The following is a 19,858-nucleotide window of genomic DNA, read 5'->3' on the forward strand; positions in this document are numbered from 1 at the left end:
ACCTATCTACCGGCCAGCCGCTGCAGCATGGCACCAATGCCATCATGCCTCAGCCTGTCCTTGCCCACTGGACCACATTTTTGCCATGCCGAGAGAGTGAATCTAGTCAACTGCAAAAGCTAGTGTCGCTGAAACTTTGCATGCAGTTCTAAGGTATCAGATGGCAAAAACAGACGTTACATTACATGACAGGCATTGAGCAGACGCTCTTATCGAGACCCACAACACTGGGGCAGCAGTTGGAGGTTTGGTGCCTTTCTGAAGAGCACTTCAGCTATTCCTGTTGGTCTAGGGAATCGAACCGGCAACCTTTTGGTCCCAAAGCTGCTTCTCTAAACTTTAAGCCATGGCTTCCCTGCAATAAACCTATAAACATATCCATACAGAAAACTTCACGATCTTTAATGATGGATTATTATTTGCATTATTAAATAAGATCTGTGTTGTTATTGTTGTTTTAAGCTATTATTATGCTTATGATGTGCAGCATCCACTATAAAGGTCATAAGTATTAGAACGAGTGTGTTAATAATAATCCTGTAAGTTGAATTAGTGTCAGATTTAGAAAACGAATAAACACTTTCTGACCAATCAGAAGCAAGACTTCAGCTGTGCTATGTGTGGTATGAAAATTGCATAATAGCATGTTCGCCCACTCTTTGCCTTTTTTACTGCCTTGAGGGTTTTGGTTGCTCTCACTTGTAATATATTCAGAGCAGGAGAAGGTTAATGGTTGGATTGTATGTTGTACACTGCCATGCCTGGGATTATAACAGCAACTCCGACAGCGCATCTCCGAGCACTGCTGTCGTTCAGATGGGCTTACAAATCACTAACATGTGCCTACTACTCAGGCAACCCACTCCCATCATGCTGTGTGCCAGATCGAGCGAGTTCAACAACGCAGCCCAGTGTAACGCTGTGCGCAGGCTCTCCATCGTCGCTCTGCTTCCTTAAACACCAACGACGATGGATGTATTTATTAGAGAATAAAGTAGCTCTAAGCAGCCACAGTGCTTTTACAGTGGCCTCCCCCGCTGCTTCTTTGCACTACAATGTGCTCTATCAGACTTCTTACTGAGAACAAATTGAGAGCGTGGGGGAAGGAAGGAGGGAGAGGGAGGGAGAAAGAGCGTCCTGGGTGCGTCGGCAAATGGAGAGAGTGAGTGATGTGCGGCCAGTTTGGCCTACGTCTGGTTTCCTGAGCAGTCGGTGCTGAAAGCCATATGGGCTGGGAGGGCGGGAAAGAGAGGAAAAGATAGAGAGAGAACAAGAGAAAAAAGACGCCACAAGCTCAATGCTTCTCTCAAATGAGTCATCCACTGCCAGTTTGAGAATGAGCGAGAGAGAAAGGGAGGTAAAAGGCAACAGAGGAAGTGAAACAGGATGCAGAGAGGTCACAGGGTAGATGGTGAGAATGATGGCATTTTGAGAAGGATGGATGTCATTGGATGAAAGCTACATTAGGAAGCGAGTTCTGGACATGACGACGAAGAGAGAGAATGACGGAGAGGCGTGTGTGTGTGTGTGTGTGTGTGTGTGTGTGTGTGTGTGTGTGTGTGTGTATGCGTCTGTGCAGCCCACATGTCTTTGATTTACCAGGCTGCCTTCTATCTGGTTTAGTCACAGGCAGCAGGCAGCCGAGACGCCGTGGTAATGATATACAGCAGGCTGCTTGCTCTGACACCTCAGCACATGGATCTGTCAGAGCTGCCTCACCATTGATCTCCTACCACCCGCTGCAAAGCATGCTGGGACACACAGCTGGCTCGGTTACCACCCCGGATCCACTTCCGCAACCTCGTCTCGGTTTCTGGCCTTTCAGGTGCACCCTGGGACGGGGACGGGATGATTTTTAGGACCGTCGTGACTTTCCATCTGAGATGCCTCACAGATGCTGTGTTCTGAAATGCAGTCCACATATTTGCCGCTTGACAGAGCGTTTTGTATTTTGATACCGATGCCATAGATGAGAGAGGCCGTGCGGCAGATTGTCTTCATTAAATCAGTCAAACGGCTGTTTGATGCACATCGAGACTTCTGCTTCAGGGACAGACGTCTTTGCTTTGAGCTCTGCTTTGAGCTCTGTCCCAAACAGACTCTCCTTCCAGTGTCTGGTCTTCGAGAATGTGTGTGTGTGTGTGTGTGTGTGTGAGAGAGAGAGAGAGAGAGAGAGAGAGAGAAGCTCTATTCCTCCAGCCTGAAGCCTCCAGTCAAACACACACACAGCCAGAAGCAGAAGCTCACACACATCCTCAGGAATACTTTCCACTCCAAGATGTGCAGCATATAAAGTCAGTTCATTATAACCCCACATAGCTGGATCTAACAAATAAACGTGACCATTGATCCCACACGTTCTCAACCCTGATCCTGAAGAACCCCCTGTCCTTCCAATTTTAGTGCTTTCCATTACTCTAAAGCACAGCCTTCAACTCACAAAGGGCTGGAAATTCTTTATTCACGTGTGTCGGAGCAGGAAAACATGACAATGTGCAAAACAGGACGTTCTCCCAGACCAGGGTGAAGAATTTGTGCTTTATCTTAAAAAATATGGAATGAAACCTCAAGCTTAGGAAGACTCCATCTAGTTCCCAGGAGCTCCATGAGACATGTTTCCACCACAAGACCTGATTCAGGAACTCGAGAACATAAGGCTTGGTTCTATAAGAGAAAACAGGAAAAAAAAAAAAACATTTCAGGTACTTTCCAGTGATTCAGTGTAGGTACTTTTCTGCAGACCAGGAACTGCTGCAATGCCAGAGGTTAAATCCCTGTAGAGGAACTCTCAATGGGTATTTCCCAAGTAGAACCCTTTTAGGGAACTAAGAACCCCTTTAACTGTAAAAGTGTTGGGGTCAAATCCATTAAAGCTAGACGGCCTTTCAATTTCATAAAATCAGTGAAATTTAGTTTCCTCTGAAATGTGGTCATTGTGATATATGTTTATTTCTGTAATATCTCACAAAATATCAGGCCATTCTGTGGCTGGGAAGTTATTTAATTTGAGGGGATTAAAGCAAATAATGTGCATGAAATCGCTCGCTTGGCGCAGTCAAGCAGACAGAGGAAGTCCGTGTGCGCATGCGCAGGTTTACCTTCTTCTTCTTCTTTTGGGTTTTACAGCAGCTGGCATCCACAGTGTTGCATTACTGCCATCTACAGGTTTCCCTTTGAGCGTGCACTGACAGTTCCATCATTCTGTCGCTAAACGAACAGCTGATCACACCGAGGTGCTCGCTGACCGCTGATATTTATTATTTTGGTTCTGCGTTTCCTTTCCTTCGTATATAACATAAGGTCTTTTCTTCTTGCTTTCCTTTACTGTAGTCGCTCTTTCATGTTTCATTCGCACACTCACGTCCTCCATTTTTCTCTCCTGTTTCAAATTTGTATCCCACAATGCCTTGCGCAAACGAGGAAAGCCCACCACGAGATGCATGATGTAGTATCTTGTATTGGGTCATGGTGAAGCAGGAAAAAATATCAGAGAATTTAGGGCCACATGGAGATAAACTCATTAATTGTTCTATTTTTAAAAAATGAATAAAATTGGAAGTCTGTGATTCGAATTCAGTAGCTTTCAGTCCACTAAACAAAAATAATTGGGTGTCAGGGAAAATTCTTTTTATGACCTACACTTGAAAAATCTGAAAGGCCATCTACCTTGAATTATAATGTTTACAGAATGTCCAGCCTTCTTACTCTACATGTGAGCAATGACTCAAGCTTGTTTTAAACTCACAACTCCCCATCTACTTTACGCATCAACAACGTGGAGCTTGAAAGAGTCATTGAGTTCAAGTTGCTTGGAGTTGCAGTACAGGATGACTTAAAGTGGAATTCACATACATCGAGTGTCATCAGTAAAGATAGCAAACGTATTTATTACATGAGGGCATGTAGGAAAGCTGGTCTTCCTATTGAGGTTGGCCTTACCACCTACCCGTGTTGTCGTCGAGTCCAAGTCCCCAGTGTTCAAGTCCGAGTCATTCAAGAAAATTTCGAGTCGAGTCCGAGAACAAGACTCCAACAGCACCATTTGACGGTGGCTGTTGCTGTCTTTATGTGAAAGCTTCTCTGCTACTGTGTTGGACTAACGTTACTGCTCCACTGGTGCATTTTAGTTAATAGGCTACAGATAAAAAGCTTGTTCATTACTCAGCAAGCCCCGCCCACTACCAACAGGGCAAATAACATGAGAGAGGGTTAACACTAGCTAGTTCATCACTCAGCAAGCCCCGCCCACTATCAACAGAGCAATGAACATAGCGTGTCACTTCCTTCTCTGGGTGGAGTCTTACCAAATGGCGATTGAAGTTCGAGGTCGTCCCCGTCGTCTCCTCGATAGTTCTTCTACATATGGAACACATAGCAGTGCATTTTTTTCCCACTGCACAAGAAGTCTGTATAAGCAAAGTGGACAATCCTAGCGGCGTCTTTCCAGGCATTTTAGTACCATTAACGTTAGTTTGTTCCTGAACATGACGTATGAACAGGCGAATGTGCATTCTCTTGCATGAAATTAGTCTCAAAATTAATGTCGATATAAATATCTTGTGTCAAATTATTATGGCATGTTACAAAAAAATAAAGAAAAAATCCGAGTCTCCGTCTCCAATTTACAAGTCCAAATGCAGTTAATGCACGAGTCCGAGTCATCAGCGCTCAAGTCCAAGTCAAGTCACAAGTCCTTAAAATTAGGGCATGAGTCTGACTCAAGTACTACAAGCCTGCCACCTACTGTACATAACAAAGATCCGGCCCTTGCTAGAATATGCCCGTCCCATTTGGGCTGGTTTGTGTGAGTATCTTTCTGTGAAGCTACAAAAAGTGCAAGACCACTTTCTGAGGATCCTTGGGCTTCCAAAAGACTCCCTGGAACCACTGGCCCAAAGAAGAGACACTATGATGAAGAATGACCTAAAGTGTATGATGGAGAGTAACGACTTTAACTACTTATTTCAACAATCTGATCTGAGCCTGTACACAACTAAAGCCGAAGGAACAGAAGTAACCAAGCACCACTTTCCAGAACTAAGAGACGTCAGCATTCATCCATCCCTAGAGCTTTGAGACTGGAGCTGTAGGATCTATCATGTATACATGTATCTGAACTATCGTAATTTATTGATCTTTTTGTTTATTTTAAATGTAAAAGACTATTTTTTCACAATAGTGTCTTAATAAAGGTATTATTATTATTATTTCTTCTTGGGTTGTGTGGCTTGATTGGTATAGAGGAATATTTGCACATATATTTTGTTTCTGCACAAATGGTGAGTCAGAAATGGTGTGGGAGTGAATTTACATGCTTTTAGGGGCATGTCAGAACCCAGAGTACACTGAGGAAATTAAGACCCTCTGAGAATGTGTTAGGACAGCTTAAAGGTTCTGGACAAGTCTGTAGTGCCTCCCGTAACCCTTGATTATCCAGTGAACCTTTAAAGAATGCTTGAAGAACCTTTTTTTTAAGTGGACTAGCAGTGAGGTAGGAACGCACACCAGGAACTTGTTCAGAATGGGTTCTTAAAAGCTTCTGGAGTAGCGATTAAGTCGAAGCTTTTTGAGTTTGCACTTTTACCAGCGTATCAGCTCATACTCTCGCAGGCAACTGAGTCAACAAAGTAAATAATCTCCTCTTAAAGGAGCAGTTTGTCATCATCAATGTTGGCGGCTGTGAAGTGAAGTGAAATGGAATTACAACAAAACCACTGACAACCCTTCCTCTTCCTCTGAATCAAACCACTTCCTGCTTTAGATTTACACATGCTTTTGTGGCTTAACTTTTAAAAGAAGCCCTCAAGTCTCAGTAGTTCTGAACGGAACTCGTTTCTGGACCAGGGGGGAAAAAACGTATAAAGAAATGCATGATGCATTTGTGAATCAGAGGTTCCAAGATGCGCACGTTGAAATTTGTTTGGTGGTTATGGGTCTAGAAGCACAAATACAATGTGCACCTTTAAAATGAAGTCTTAAAGCCAAATCCATTTTGTAATATGAGACAAAACCATATAAAGCTCAAGATAAAACACTATCAGTCTAGAATAAATAAAAGACAAAAGGATAAATATGTGCACAAACTGAATACATCAAGTACTACAAGTGTTGTCGTGCAAAAAATAATAATAAAAAAGACTTTTCAAATGTGTGTGATGTAAACCATGGTAAGGTCACTGGAGGGGGGGGAGAAAAAAAAACACCTGTGTAATACTGAGAAATCTTACAAAAACATACCCTGTTGGAAAGTGAACACGTATACAAACCAACTACTGTTCAGATGTGGTGGGTGACTGGAAAATGTGAGTGTGTTTCAGTGCATGTGCATAAATTGCGGTGATCTGCCACTTGAAACAAATCTGCCAGGTCACCATGTCACCAGGTGCTGCTGCTCAGAACAGGAAACCTCAGAGGACCAGGCCAGAGTTGTGCAAGCTCTGCGTTCTCCAGTTAAATCTGAAATCAGGAGCCCACCCTGAGATCAGTAAAGGTCACTTAACAAAGATAAGACGCATACATTAAGTGTCTGCGTGTGCTCCAGGCGCTCGTTAAATAGCTTGTTTCATTTTTATCATCTCGAATATCCTTCAACATAGTGTTCCCTCTTGTGTTCCTGAGACATTGCCTCTGGTTGCGTTGCTATTGCGTAAACCTCAGGAGACTCTGCTGGATGGACTTTGCATTTTTGGCTGAAGTCAGCCCCCTTGTGGTCACTCAAAGAAACACTGACGTAAAGTTGAATTGAATGTGTAGTCAGTTAGAAAGTTACACTGTTACATAATGGACCAACAAAACTGCTTGTGGCCTCAAGAGGGCGCCCTTACTGCAAATTCAACCTACATACAGTATTCAGCTTCGAGTTTATCAGGTTAATATACCATAAACAGTAGATACTTGGATCAATTAAAGGAGAACTGAAGGCAAATTTTTTTATCATCAAAATTCTATTTATCTCATTTTATTAAATATAGGAATGCATTTTTGATTGCTATTTTGTTGCTGTCTGTGGTTGGTTGAAGAGAGCAACTGGACTTGCTTGACGATTCTTGAAAACGTTTCGCCTCTCCTCTGAAAGGCATCCTCAGTTCTGTCTGACTAATAGGGAGTATCCAATATTTATTCTCTCATGGATCATCATAGAATCCGAATCAGAATGCTGATGGCTGCATTGTAGGTGGCTGATAAAAGATGTCATAGACACCCACCTCTGTTCAATGATGGTCGTTCCAGGTTGACAAAAATGAACGATCCTCTCTGGCTAAGATGTCTGCCAGCTTTCTGGAAGTCCTCTCATACTCCCGCACCAGTCGAAGGGATCTCATCCCAAAGTGCGTAGAAACATATCTGAAGAAACTCAGTCGTCCAGGTACATAGTAATCTGTGGTTGGTTGAAGAGAGCAACTGGACTTGCTTGACGATACTCCCTAGTAGTCAGACAGAACTGAGGATGCCTTTCGGAGGAGAGGCGAAACGTTTTCAAGAATCGTCAAGCAAGTCCAGTTGCTCTCTTCAACCAACCACAGATTACTATGTACCTGGACGACTGAGTTTCTTCAGATATGTTTCTACGCACTTTGGGATGAGTTCCCTTCAACTGGTGCGGGAGTATGAGAGGACTTCCAGAAAACTGGCAGACATCTTAGCCAGAGAGGATCGTTCATTTTTGTCAACCTGGAACGACCATCATTGAACAGAGGTGGGTGTCTATGACATCTTATCAGCCGCCCACAATGCAGCCATCAGCATTCTGATTCAGATTCTATGATGATCCATGAGAGGATAAATACTGGATACTCCCTAGTAGTCAGACAGAACTGAGGATGCCTTTCGGAGGAGAGGCGAAACGTTTTCAAGAATCGTCAAGCAAGTCCAGTTGCTCTCTTCAACCAACCACAGATTACTATGTACCTGGACGACTGAGTTTCTTCACAGATATATTTTGTTGCTGCTATAGCAAGTTCTGAGTGTTTGAAATATGCTCTGTAATATATCAGTCCATATGTCAAAGCAATGGGCGTAAACGAGATTCGTTGAGACCTGTGCGAGACATCGTAGGACGGAAGTAAAACGTACAGTGGAAATCAAAGTGACCGACATCTGCCAACGCTGTCAAAAGCCGCGCGCGCCCTCTTTCGAATGCTGATGTAATCAAGCCGGAAGTTTAGTTTGTTTTGATAGCAATCAGGAAAGTTTGAAAAAAGTCGGTAGTAATCGTCATTTAAACTTGTTTTTGTGCAATATTTTGTTTGGAAAACAGTTTTCAAAATGGCGGCACTGACACCTGATTGACGCTTCACGTTTCGAAGTCTCACACAAGTCTCGTGAAGATCGCGCGGATAAGCGACGCCTGCCGTGGACCAAACGAACTAAATTCAACACGGCTAAAAACCGAATAGGCCGATAAGTATAATATTTAATTGCAATTCGTTGCCAATACGAGTCACGATATAAGGTTACTAAAACCGAAAACGTAACTGAATAACACGTTAATTAAGAAATAAAGCAAGTTTAAAAATGACTTCAGTTCTCCTTTAAATGCAGAGGAGGAATTTCACTGTGCTTGAGTGTACGTGTGATAAATAAATGCTTCTTCTTGTTTTCTTCCCCTGTGTCCGAAATTATTCACTACTTACTCTATAGTGGATTATATAGTGAGTTCAATATTTTGTAGTGCTGTCCGAATGTACAGTGAGAATTATTGCACCCTATATAGTGGACTCATAGTATCCCACAATGCACTGTGAAAAGTGGTGTACAACTGATGGTTGCAATATATCCCATCATGCATTGCAGTTGCACTGAAAGAAAAAAGTGTGTTGGGGTGAACGGAAAGAAGAAGAAACACATTATAAACAGACATTCAAGTACAATTAAAAAATAGTAAGAGAATAGAAAATAAGCTAAATCAAATAAGACAGAGATAAAATATAAGAATAAAAGTTAGAGTGCAGAGCGAGGAATTAATCAAAAGCCTCAAATTTGATTTAATAAAAGGCAGCGGCAAAGAAGGAAGAAAGTATTCAGCCTTGATTTAAGAGAACTGAAAGATGCAGTAGACACAAAGTACTTTGTATTTATTAATGTGGGAAATACGCTCAGTATAATATGGATTTATCACAAAAATTTATCACATGCATGATTTATTTATTATCTTGAAAACCCACCAGCTGACTGATCTGGCACGTTTTAATTGTGCAACAGTAATGACGTAAATAACGGTGCGACGGAGTCGTGTCCGAAAATGGGTTGTTGCTAAAACCCATGACACGGAACGGGACGTGATACATTATCGCTGGGGCAGTGACCTCCCCGCAATATGGGACGGGACAGGACACCTACCTTATTGTCCGTGATGGGATATAATTTGTTAATTAATAAATAATTTGCTGAAAAATTATTGTGTTGACTTGTCATTTCTTGTATTTCAGTTGTACTAAATGTAAACAGTGGTATCAACCATCGTGTGAAGGACTGGGGCATAAAACCCAGGATGAAATTAACAAAGCAAATAGTTTAAAATGTATCAAACATCAGAGCAAACGTGGAAGACCAAAGAAGAAATAAATATTAAGACATACGCTAATTTTCTTTCTTTCTTTCTTTCTTTCTTTCTTTCTTTTCTTTTCTTTCTTTTGAGCAAAAATATCTCATCTCATCTCATTATCTCTAGCCGCTTTATCCTTCTACAGGGTCGCAGGCAAGCTGGAGCCTATCCCAGCTGACTACGGGCGAAAGGCGGGGTACACCCTGGATAAGTCGCCAGGTCATCACAGGGCCGACACATAGACACAGACAACCATTCACACTCACATTCACACCTACGCTCAATTTAGAGTCACCAGTTAACCTAACCTGCATGTCTTTGGACTGTGGGGGAAACCGGAGCACCTGGAGGAAACCCACGCGGACACAGGGAGAACATGCAAACTCCACACAGAAAGGCCCTCGCCGGCCACGGGGCTCGGACCTTCTTGCTGTGAGGCGACAGCGCTAACCACTACACCACCGTGCCGCCCGAGCAAAAATATGTCTGTGACAATTATTCCGGTCTGTGACAGGACGGGGCGGTGACTGTAAGCGATAATATGTCCCGTCCCGTCCCGTGTCACAGGTTTTAGTAATCGTCCAGGAAGTGTGTTTTCATTTTACCAATGAGCTCACTATATAGTCCTCTATATAGTAATTCCCTATATAGTGAGTAGGGAGTAGTGAATGAGTGAGTGATTTCAGACACAGGGTCCTTCTTTTTGAGTGTTGAATCAAAAGAATCGAATCGGTGAAAAGAATCGAATCAAATGCCCATCATTGTACTGCTTTAAAAAAAAAAGAAGGCCTGGGGAATAGATGAGTGGGATGTGTGTGTGTGTGTGTGTGTGTGTGTGTGTGTGTGTGTGGACAGATGAAAGGCTTTCAGAGAGGCCGCTTTATCATGCACAGACCGCTTGGAAATCGGGTGGCGTCTCTCTCACACACACACCAGTTCCGACCCAGTCTGCAGTAGAGCCCTTAAACGAGTGTGTTTCTGGAGGAGGGGCAGAGCCGCCCGAGATAAAGCCCTCTTCAGGGTGGTGCTGATTGACGCTATAAAACCGGATTGGAGTCGTATTCCTCACACCCCTCACACTGACACTCGGGCTGAACTTCAGTCATCCTGCTCATGTGATGCAGTGCATGACCTCTCATCCTTGCTTATTTTGATCTCTGTAATATTATTGACCTGAGTGTGTGGCAGGGTTTTTGAATGAGAGGTGTGTGTGCGTGTTGTGCGTAAAGGTGCCCAGAGCTTTTTCAGTCAGGAGGCGTGATGGCGGATGGTGTCCCTTTTGTGCTGAGAGATTTATAAAGGCAGCAGGGGATGAAACTGACAAAGATGAAATGTATGCACGCCTTTATGCCTTTATTTAAATTGGGATTCTTGGATTTTTTTTCTCTCCCTTCTTGTTCAGCTTTATTGCGATAAAGTGGAGCAGGCTGAAAGGGGGATTTTACGCATGTGAACTTGGATGGAAATTACTTTTTTCCAAGCCGTTAACTCCTTTATATATATTCTCTCTCTTTCTCTTTCTCTCTCTCATTCGGTCAAGGCCTTGTGACTTTTTTGTTTTGAAACAATCCAAGGAAAATGAGAAATTAGCATTCCAATGTGACGACTAACACAAATGTATCAGTGTTAACACAATGAATTCTGTTTCTTCTTCTTCTTCTTCTTCTTCTTCACTTTACTCATCTTTTTTAAATTCTTATCAACGCTCTAATCCAGGGTTGCCAGATCCGCGTCAAGAAAAGCAACAAAATTCCCAAATCCCATACACAGCTCTTAAAGTTCTATACAACCCTCAAAAATGAGTTCCAGCTTTAGTGCATCTCTTGATGCATCATATCCATGTGTTCAGGTAAAAAAAAAAAAGGCTACATGCTGTATTAAATGTACAGAAACATATCATTAAAGCTAGACGGCCTTTCGATTTCACAAAATCGGTGAAATTTAGTTTCCTCTGAAATGTGGTCACTGTGATATATGTTTATTTCTGTAATATCTCACAAAATATCAGGCCATTCTGTGGCTGGGAAGTTATTTAATTTGAGGGGATTAAAGCAAATAATGTGCATGAAATCGCTCGCTTGGTGCAGTCAAGCAGACAGAGGAAGTCCGTGTGCGCATGCGCAGGTTTACCTTCTTCTTCTTTTGGGTTTTACAGCAGCTGGCATCCACAGTGTTGCATTACTGCCATCTACAGGTTTCCCTTTGAGCGTGCACTGACAGTTCCATCATTCTGGCGCTAAACGAACAGCTGATCACACCGAGGTGCTCGCTGAGCGCCGATATTTATTAGTTTGGTCCTGCGTTTCCTTTCCTTCGTATATAACATAACGTCTTTTCTTCCCGCTTTCTGTTACCGTAGTTGGTCTTTCACGTTTCACATTTCGCACACTCACGTCCTCCATTTTTCTCTCCTGTTTCAAATTTGTATCCCACAATGCCTTGTGCGAACGGGGAAAGCCCACCACGTGATGCATGACGTAGTATCTTGCATTACGTCATGGTGAAGCAGGAAAAAATAGCGGCGAATTCCAATTGTTCTATTAAAAAAACGAATAAAATTGGAAGTCTATGATTCGAATTCAGTAGCTTTCAGTCCACTAAACAAAAATAATTGGGTGTCGGAGAAAATTCTTTTTATGACATACACTTGAAAAATCTGAAAGGCAGTCTGGCTTTAATGGATGCCAGTCTGTGAAAAGCAATGGCACAGTTTAATATGTTTTTTAATGAATCTAATATTATAAAATGTAGGCTATTGTAAAAGAAGTAGGGTCATAAAATAATCTCCATTTTTAACAAAGCACAACTGACCCCTTAAAGCTTCTGTGTTATTGTTTAGTAATTCCTCTTAAGGCATTTTTCCATTACTAGTCCGTAATGAATACAGTGAAGGTTACAGGAGTCTGTGAGTTTATGGAATTAAAGCTGTGGTTTCTAAATAATTCTTTCACATCATCTCATTTAATTCCACACGTTGCCATAACAATTAAATATTCAGAAGAGCAGAGCAGTAGATCGGGGTTCGGGGTGTGTCGGGTACTGGGTGGGCTTTTCCCTGATTCTGGTGTCGGTTTGGAATCAGATTTGGTTATAAACAAATGTGACATGTAAATTTTACGTTTGGTTTTTAAGCCTGCTGTGTTTTGGACATTTGTCAAATCAAGTGGCTTTATCACCTGTAGTGCGTGTGGTTTTATATTTCACACAGCATTCTCTCACATGATGATAAATGAACACAGTAAAACAAGTTTTCCTTTTTTTTCACCCCCAAATGTAGGGAACATGGTTTTATTTTGTACATGATTTCATCTTGCTCATGTGATTATCCTGATAAGGACCGATCAGTTATATTATAGATTTTATTATGATTTTATATGTACTAATGTATGGAAAGCATAGATAGATAGAATGAAAGGATAGGCAGACAGGGAGGCACATAGACAAGAAGACAGATAGATAGATAGATAGATAGATAGATAGATAGATAGATAGATAGATAGATAGATAGATAGATAGATAGAATGAAAAGATGGATGGATGGACTGACAGGACAGATAGATAGATAGATAGATAGATAGATAGATAGATAGATAGATAGATAGATAGATAGATAGATAGAGAAAGGATGGACACAGACAGGGAGGCACATAGACAAGGACGGAGAGAGAGAAGGAATGAAAAGATAGATAGATAGATAGATAGATAGATAGATAGATAGATAGATAGATAGATAGATAGATAGATAATGAAAGGATGGACACAGACAAGGAGGCACATAGACAAGGAGGGGGGAGAGAGAGAATGAAAGGATAGACAGACAGGCAGACAGGGAGGCAGATAGATAGATAGATAGATAGATAGATAGATAGATAGATAGATAGATAGATAGATAGATAATGAAAGGATGGACACAGACAGGTAGGCACATAGACAAGGACGGAGAGAGAGAAGGAATGAAAGGATAGATAGATAGATAGATAGATAGATAGATAGATAGATAGATAGATAGATAGATAGATAGATAGATAGATAGATAGACTGACAGGACAGACAGACAGATAGATAGATAGATAGACTGACAGGACAGATAGATAGATAGATAGATAGATAGATAGATAGATAGATAGATAGATAGATAATGAAAGGATGGACACAGACAAGGAGAGAGAGAGGGAGGCACATAGAGTAGACAGATAGACAGAGCTAGATGGAGATTGATGGAAGGAATGAAAAGATGGATGGATGATGGATGGACTGACACACAAGTAGATAGATAGATAGATAGATAGATAGATAGATAGATAGATAGATAGATAGATAGATAATGAAAGGATGGACACAGACAAGGAGGCACGTAGACAAGGAGGGGGGAGAGAGAGAATGAAAGGACAGACAGACAGACAGACAGACAGGGAGGCACATAGACAAGATAGATAGATAGATAGATAGATAGATAGATAGATAGATAGATAGATAGATAGATAGATAGATAGATAATGAAAGGATGGACACTAACAAGGAGAGAGAGAGGGAGGCACATAGAGAAGAAGACAGATAGACAGAGCTAGATGGTGATTGATGGAAGGAATGAAAAGATGGATGGATGATGAATGGACTGACACACAAGTAGGCATAGATAGATAGATAGATAGATAGATAGATAGATAGATAGATAGATAGAATGAAAGGATGGACACAGACAAGGAGGCACGTAGACAAGGAGGGGGGGAGAGAGAATGAAAGGACAGACAGACAGGGAGGCACATAGACAAGATAGATAGATAGATAGATAGATAGATAGATAGATAGATAGATAGATAGATAGATAGATAATGAAAGGATGGACACAGACAAGGAGAGAGAGAGGGAGGCACATAGAGAAGAAGACATAGACAGAGCTAGATGGTGATTGATGGAAGGAATGAAAAGATGGATGGATGATGAATGGACTGACACACAAGTAGGCATAGATAGATAGATAGATAGATAGATAGATAGATAGATAGATAGATAGATAGATAGATAACCTTCAGCAAAGTCAGTAAAAGCCTGAAAACTGTGGATCTGGCAACACTGCGCCTGACACTGACTCTCACCCTGCTTTATCTGCTGCCCTCTCGTGGTGTCTCCGTGTCTCTGTCAGGTCCGCTGAATCCTTCTCCTGCCCCTCAGCCCCTCCTTCTGTCTGCTGTAGCCCCCTGAGAGAGGATGGAGAGGGCAGGAGGGAGGGAGGGAGTTGTGGGATCAGAGGAGTGTTTAGTGGAAGTGTGTTGGAGTGAGAGGACTCACACACCACGCGCTTCTGCTCTTCCATCAACACTCTTGCACTTAATTCAACTTGCAGAGTTGGAGAGGTTTTTGTTTGTTTGATATAAAATGCGGCATCATCTTCCAGCTGACTTGTAGATGAGTTCCAGTGGAGATCCAGTGATCTGGCGCGCACGCGGATGATGATGATGATGATGATGCAGATGTTCTCGTGTGTCCCGCGCGCTTTGCGCTCACTATAATACAGGCTCGTCCCGGACTGAAGTGGATCCTGAGTGCCGTTTCCTGTGTGTCCCCTTAGAGGAGTCTCCGTGAGCGCGCAGAGGAGACATGGATGTCGGAATGAGGCAGACGCACAGCGCCTCTGCAGGAGTCCACCTACTGCTGGCACTCACCCTGATCGCCTGTAACTCTCACCTCCTGGTGCAGGCCAACTCGTGGTGGTAAGTGAATGCTGTGTGAGTGATGGTGTGAGGACACGGCTGTAGTGTGCCATGTTTTTGGGATGGGAATGAATCAAACAGCATGCTGCGACCTGAGAACAAATGTGGAGGATTTACAACAATATTTACTTTCAGCTCCAAATGGTCGGTTTGTTTGTAAATAAGTTGAGCAGCATGGCGTGAGGGAAGGAGGAGATGTTTGCGCTACTGGGTACAAATGAATGGTCACTTTGGGTGATCAGATTTAAAAAAAAAAAAAAAAATCCTAACCATTATGTGGAGGAGTGTGCATGGTTTAACTTTTAGTTTTAAAGCACAGCTTGAGAGTTGAGTGCTGAAAGAATATTCCGAGTTCTCAAGTTTGACCTTTATCTGCGCAGGTCTTTGGCCATGAACCCTATCCAGAGGCCGGAGATGTACATCATAGGCGCACAGCCTCTTTGCAGCCAGCTCACGGGTCTGTCTCAGGGCCAGAAGAAGCTGTGCCAGCTCTACCAGGACCACATGGTGTACATCGGTGAAGGCGCAAAGACGGGCATCAAGGAGTGCCAGTACCAGTTCAGGCAGAGGAGGTGGAACTGCAGCACTGTGGACAACACATCTGTATTCGGCCGGGTCATGCACATAGGTAAGCGGGGGCATTTTCTACATCCATTCCTGCCTCATTCTTGGCTGAGTGTTGTGTATATCCGAGGCGCAAACCATGCATATAGGCTATTCATTTCTATTTGCACCAATGTGCATGCGCAATGTGCAGTGCGCGCGCGCGCGTGCACACAAAGAAAGCAACAATCGAGTGTTATTTCCGTTCAGCAATGAAACGAGGTGTAAGAAACGCACTCTGTGAGACCCTCAGATCCCCTTCCTCCATCCACTCCATCCCTCCCTCCTTTCCTCTTTCCCCTCCCCCTTTTTCCGAGGGGTTATTTGCAGGCGCTCGCCAGGTTTATATGGAGGTGCCAGTCGCGCCTTTGTGCAGCGCTGCTTTTGAAATGCAATTACTCGATGACACGGGCTCGGCAGATCCGGGACTCTATTTGAAGTCTCGCACCAGAGGCCAATAAAACGTCCCTCTGCGTCGTGGAGGCGCATCCGAGGAATGTAGCGCACACACACCCGTGTTTTTCTTTTTCCTTTCCCTTTTTTTCTGTCGTCGGGATTAGTTGATCTGGATATGGAGTGGAGTTTGTTTGTTTGTTTGTTTGTTTGTTTGTTTGTCCAGATGCGCATCAGGAAAGCCAGGGGGTGATGAGCTTTATACACAGTTGTGGTCAGAAGTTTACATACAGTGACCTGAATGTCCTCTTGGATATGAATGTCATGGCAATATTTGGGCTTTCAGTAATTTCTCTGAACTGTTCTTTTTCTGTTGCAGAATGATTGTACAGCATACAGCTTTAATTAAAAACACACACACACACACACACACTGGTGCACAAGTTTTAATTTTCTTTGGGTTTTCTGAAATCAACACAGGGTCAAAAATATACATACAACCCCGATTCCAAAAAAGCTGGGACAAAGTACAAATTGTAAATAAAAACGGAATGCAATGATGTGGAAGTTTCAAAATTCCATATTTTATTCAGAATAGAACATAGATGACATGTCAAATGTTCAAACTGAGAAAATGTATCATTTAAAGAGAAAAATTAGGTGATTTTAAATTTCATGACAACACATTTCAAAAAAGTTGGGACAAGGCCATGTCTACCACTGTGAGACATCCCCTTTTCTCTTTACAACAGTCTGTAAACGTCTGGGGACTGAGGAGACAAGTTGCTCAAGTTTAGGGATAGGAATGTTAACCCATTCTTGTCTAATGTAGGATTCTAGTTGCTCAACTGTCTTAGGTCTTTTTTTGTCATATCTTCCATTTTATGATGCGCCAAATGTTTTCTATGGGTGAAAGATCTGGACTGCAGGCTGGCCAGTTCAGTACCCGGACCCTTCTTCTACGCAGCCATGATGCTGTAATTGATGCAGTATGTGGTTTGGCATTGTCATGTTGGAAAATGCAAGGTCTTCCCTGAAAGAGATGTCGTCTGGATGGGAGCATATGTTGCTCTAGAACCTGGATATACCTTTCAGCATTGATGGTGTCTTTCCAGATGTGTAAGCTGCCCATGCTACATGCACTAATGCAACCCCGTACCATCAGAGATGCAAGCTTCTGAACTGAGCGCCGATAACAACTTGGGTCGTCCTTCTCCTCTTTAGTCCGAATGGCACGGCGTCCCTGATTTCCATAAAGAACTTCACATTTTGATTCGTCTGACCACAGAACAGTTTTCCACTTTGCCACAGTCCATTTTAAACGAGCCTTGGCCCAGAGAAGACGTCTGCGCTTGTGGATCATGTTTAGATACGGCTTCTTCTTTGAACTATAGAGTTTTAGCTGGCAACGGCGGATGGCACGGTGAATTGTGTTCACAGATAATGTTCTCTGGAAATATTTCCGAGCCCATTTTGTGATTTCCAATACAGAAGCATGCCTGTATGTGAGTCAGTGCCATGTAAGGGCCCGAAGATCACGGGCACCCAGTATGGTTTTCCAGCCTTGACCCTTACGCACAGAGATTCTTCCAGATTCTCTGAATCTTTTGATGATATGTTCAAACTCTTTTCAGTTTTACACTGTCAAACTCCTCCTTTCTGATATCGCCGACAAATAGTGGAGCACAGAATTAGGGGGATTGGTAATCCTCTTCCCATCTTTACTTCTGAGAGCTGCTGCCACTCCAAGATGCTCTTTTTATACCCAGTCATGTTAATGACCTATTGCCAATTGACCTAATGAGTTGCAATTTGGTCCTCCAGCTGTTCCTTTTTTGTACCTTTAACTTTTCCAGCCTCTTATTGCCCCTGTCCCAACTTTTTTGAGATGTGTTGCTGTCATGAAATTTCAAATGAGCCAATATTTGGCATGAAATTTCCAAATGTCTCACTTTCGACATTTGATATGTTGTCTATGTTCTATTGTGAATACAATATCAGTTTTTGAGATTTATAAATTATTGCATTCCATTTTTATTTACAATTTGTACTTTGTCCCAACTTTTTTGGAATCGGGGTTGTACAACCTTTGTGTAAAACAGCTTCTGACAGAATTCTGGTTGGATATTTCAGGACTCTTCATGGTTGAATTGGTGGTGTAGTGGTTAGCACGGTTGCCTCACAGCAAGAAGGTTCTGGGTTCGAACCCAGCGGCTGGCGAGGGCCTTTCTGTGCATGTTCTCCCCGTGTCCGCGTGGGTTTCCTCCAAGTGCTCCGGTTTCCCTCACAGTCCAAAGACATGCATTTAGGTTGATGTGGGGCTGTCTTGGGCTGAGGTGTCCTTGAGCAAGGTACCGAACCCCTGACTGCTCCCTGGGCGCTGTAGTGTGGCTGCCCACTGCTCTGGGTGTGTGTGCGTGTGTTCACTGCTTCAGATGGGGTAAATGCAGAGGATGAATTTCACTGTGCTTGAAGTGTGCATGTGACAAATAAAGGTTTCTTCTTCTTCTAAAATGTCTCTTTGCAAGATTCACCTTGACCAAACATTTTTGTTTACCATGAACAAGCTTCTGGAAGAACTCTTCAAGGTAGAATTGGTGGAGTTCAATTAAATTTGTTTTTTGTTTTTTTTTTCTTGGCATGGACTCGACTTGTACGCACGGTCCATGTATTTTCAACAGGGTTGGAGTTGGGGCTTGTTTTAAGTTTAATGTTAGCCTGCTTTATCCTCCACAACCAGCTCTGATGTGTGTTCGGGTACATTGTCCTGTTGTAACTCTCAAGTCCCAAGTCGTGTTCAAGTTTCTGATGGTTTATGCTGAAGAATTCTGAGGTAGTCCTCCTTCTTCATTATTCCATCCACTTTGTGCAATGAACCAGTTCCACTGGCAGCAAAACAGCTCCAGAGCATGATGATCCTACCACCACCACCAGCTGGTACAGTGTCCTTCTGTACATGGTGGTCATTGTGGCCAAACAACTCAATCTTTGTCTCATCTGACCATACAGCTTTCCTCCAGAAGGCTTTTTCTTTGTCCATGTGGTCAGCTTCAAACTTTAGTTAAGCTTGAAGGTGTCGGTTTTGGAGCAGGGGGTTATTTCTTGAATAGCAGCCTCTTAGTCCATGGTGATCTGAACTGTAGACAGTGATCCATCAGCTTCCAGTTCATGGCAGGGCTGTGCCATGATGGCTCCCAGGTTGTTCCTGACCATCCAAACCAATTTCCTTTCAACTGAGAGTGACAGTTTGGGTTTTCTTGAAGCAAAGTGGCTTGGCAAAGTGACTACACCTCACAATAATTTGGATACAATTGTTTGAACTGATCTTGGAATTTGCAGTTGTTTAGAAATGGTTCCAAGAGACATTACGGAATTGTAGATATCTGCGATCCTCTTTCTCAGATCTGCACTGAGCTCCTTGGACTTTCCCATTTTACTGTGTGTTGATCAATCCAATGAGTGCTGTAAACAAACCCTTTTTATGAAGGTGCAGAGAAGCTACCAGCTGTAGTCAATCATGATCACTAACAGGAAGTTAAGAGACCTCGACCTTGGCAAGATAAGAGACATTTTGGAAGTTTCAGCACCTCTGAATTAATCGTCTAAG

At 42.7% G+C, this 19,858-nt stretch overlaps 1 protein-coding gene across 3 annotated transcripts in view; it reads left to right on the forward strand.

Moving 5' to 3' along the window:
- Positions 1–19,858, forward strand: part of wnt5b (wingless-type MMTV integration site family, member 5b) — a 247,867-nt gene that overhangs the window by 185,449 nt on the left and 42,560 nt on the right. Inside the window, exons 3-4 of one of the 3 annotated variants that reach the window (XM_060903424.1) lie at positions 15,060–15,255; positions 15,636–15,883. In XM_060903424.1, the coding sequence (XP_060759407.1) occupies positions 15,143–15,255; positions 15,636–15,883 (361 nt within the window). In that variant the 5' untranslated portion in view covers positions 15,060–15,142. Of the gene's footprint in view, positions 1–14,890; positions 15,256–15,635; positions 15,884–19,858 lie in introns of those variants that run through there. The other 2 variants (XM_060903426.1, XM_060903425.1) reach the window with 2 other exon arrangements.

This window comes from Neoarius graeffei, chromosome 21 (assembly GCF_027579695.1).
Source record: "Neoarius graeffei isolate fNeoGra1 chromosome 21, fNeoGra1.pri, whole genome shotgun sequence".
NCBI lineage: Eukaryota > Metazoa > Chordata > Actinopteri > Siluriformes > Ariidae > Neoarius > Neoarius graeffei.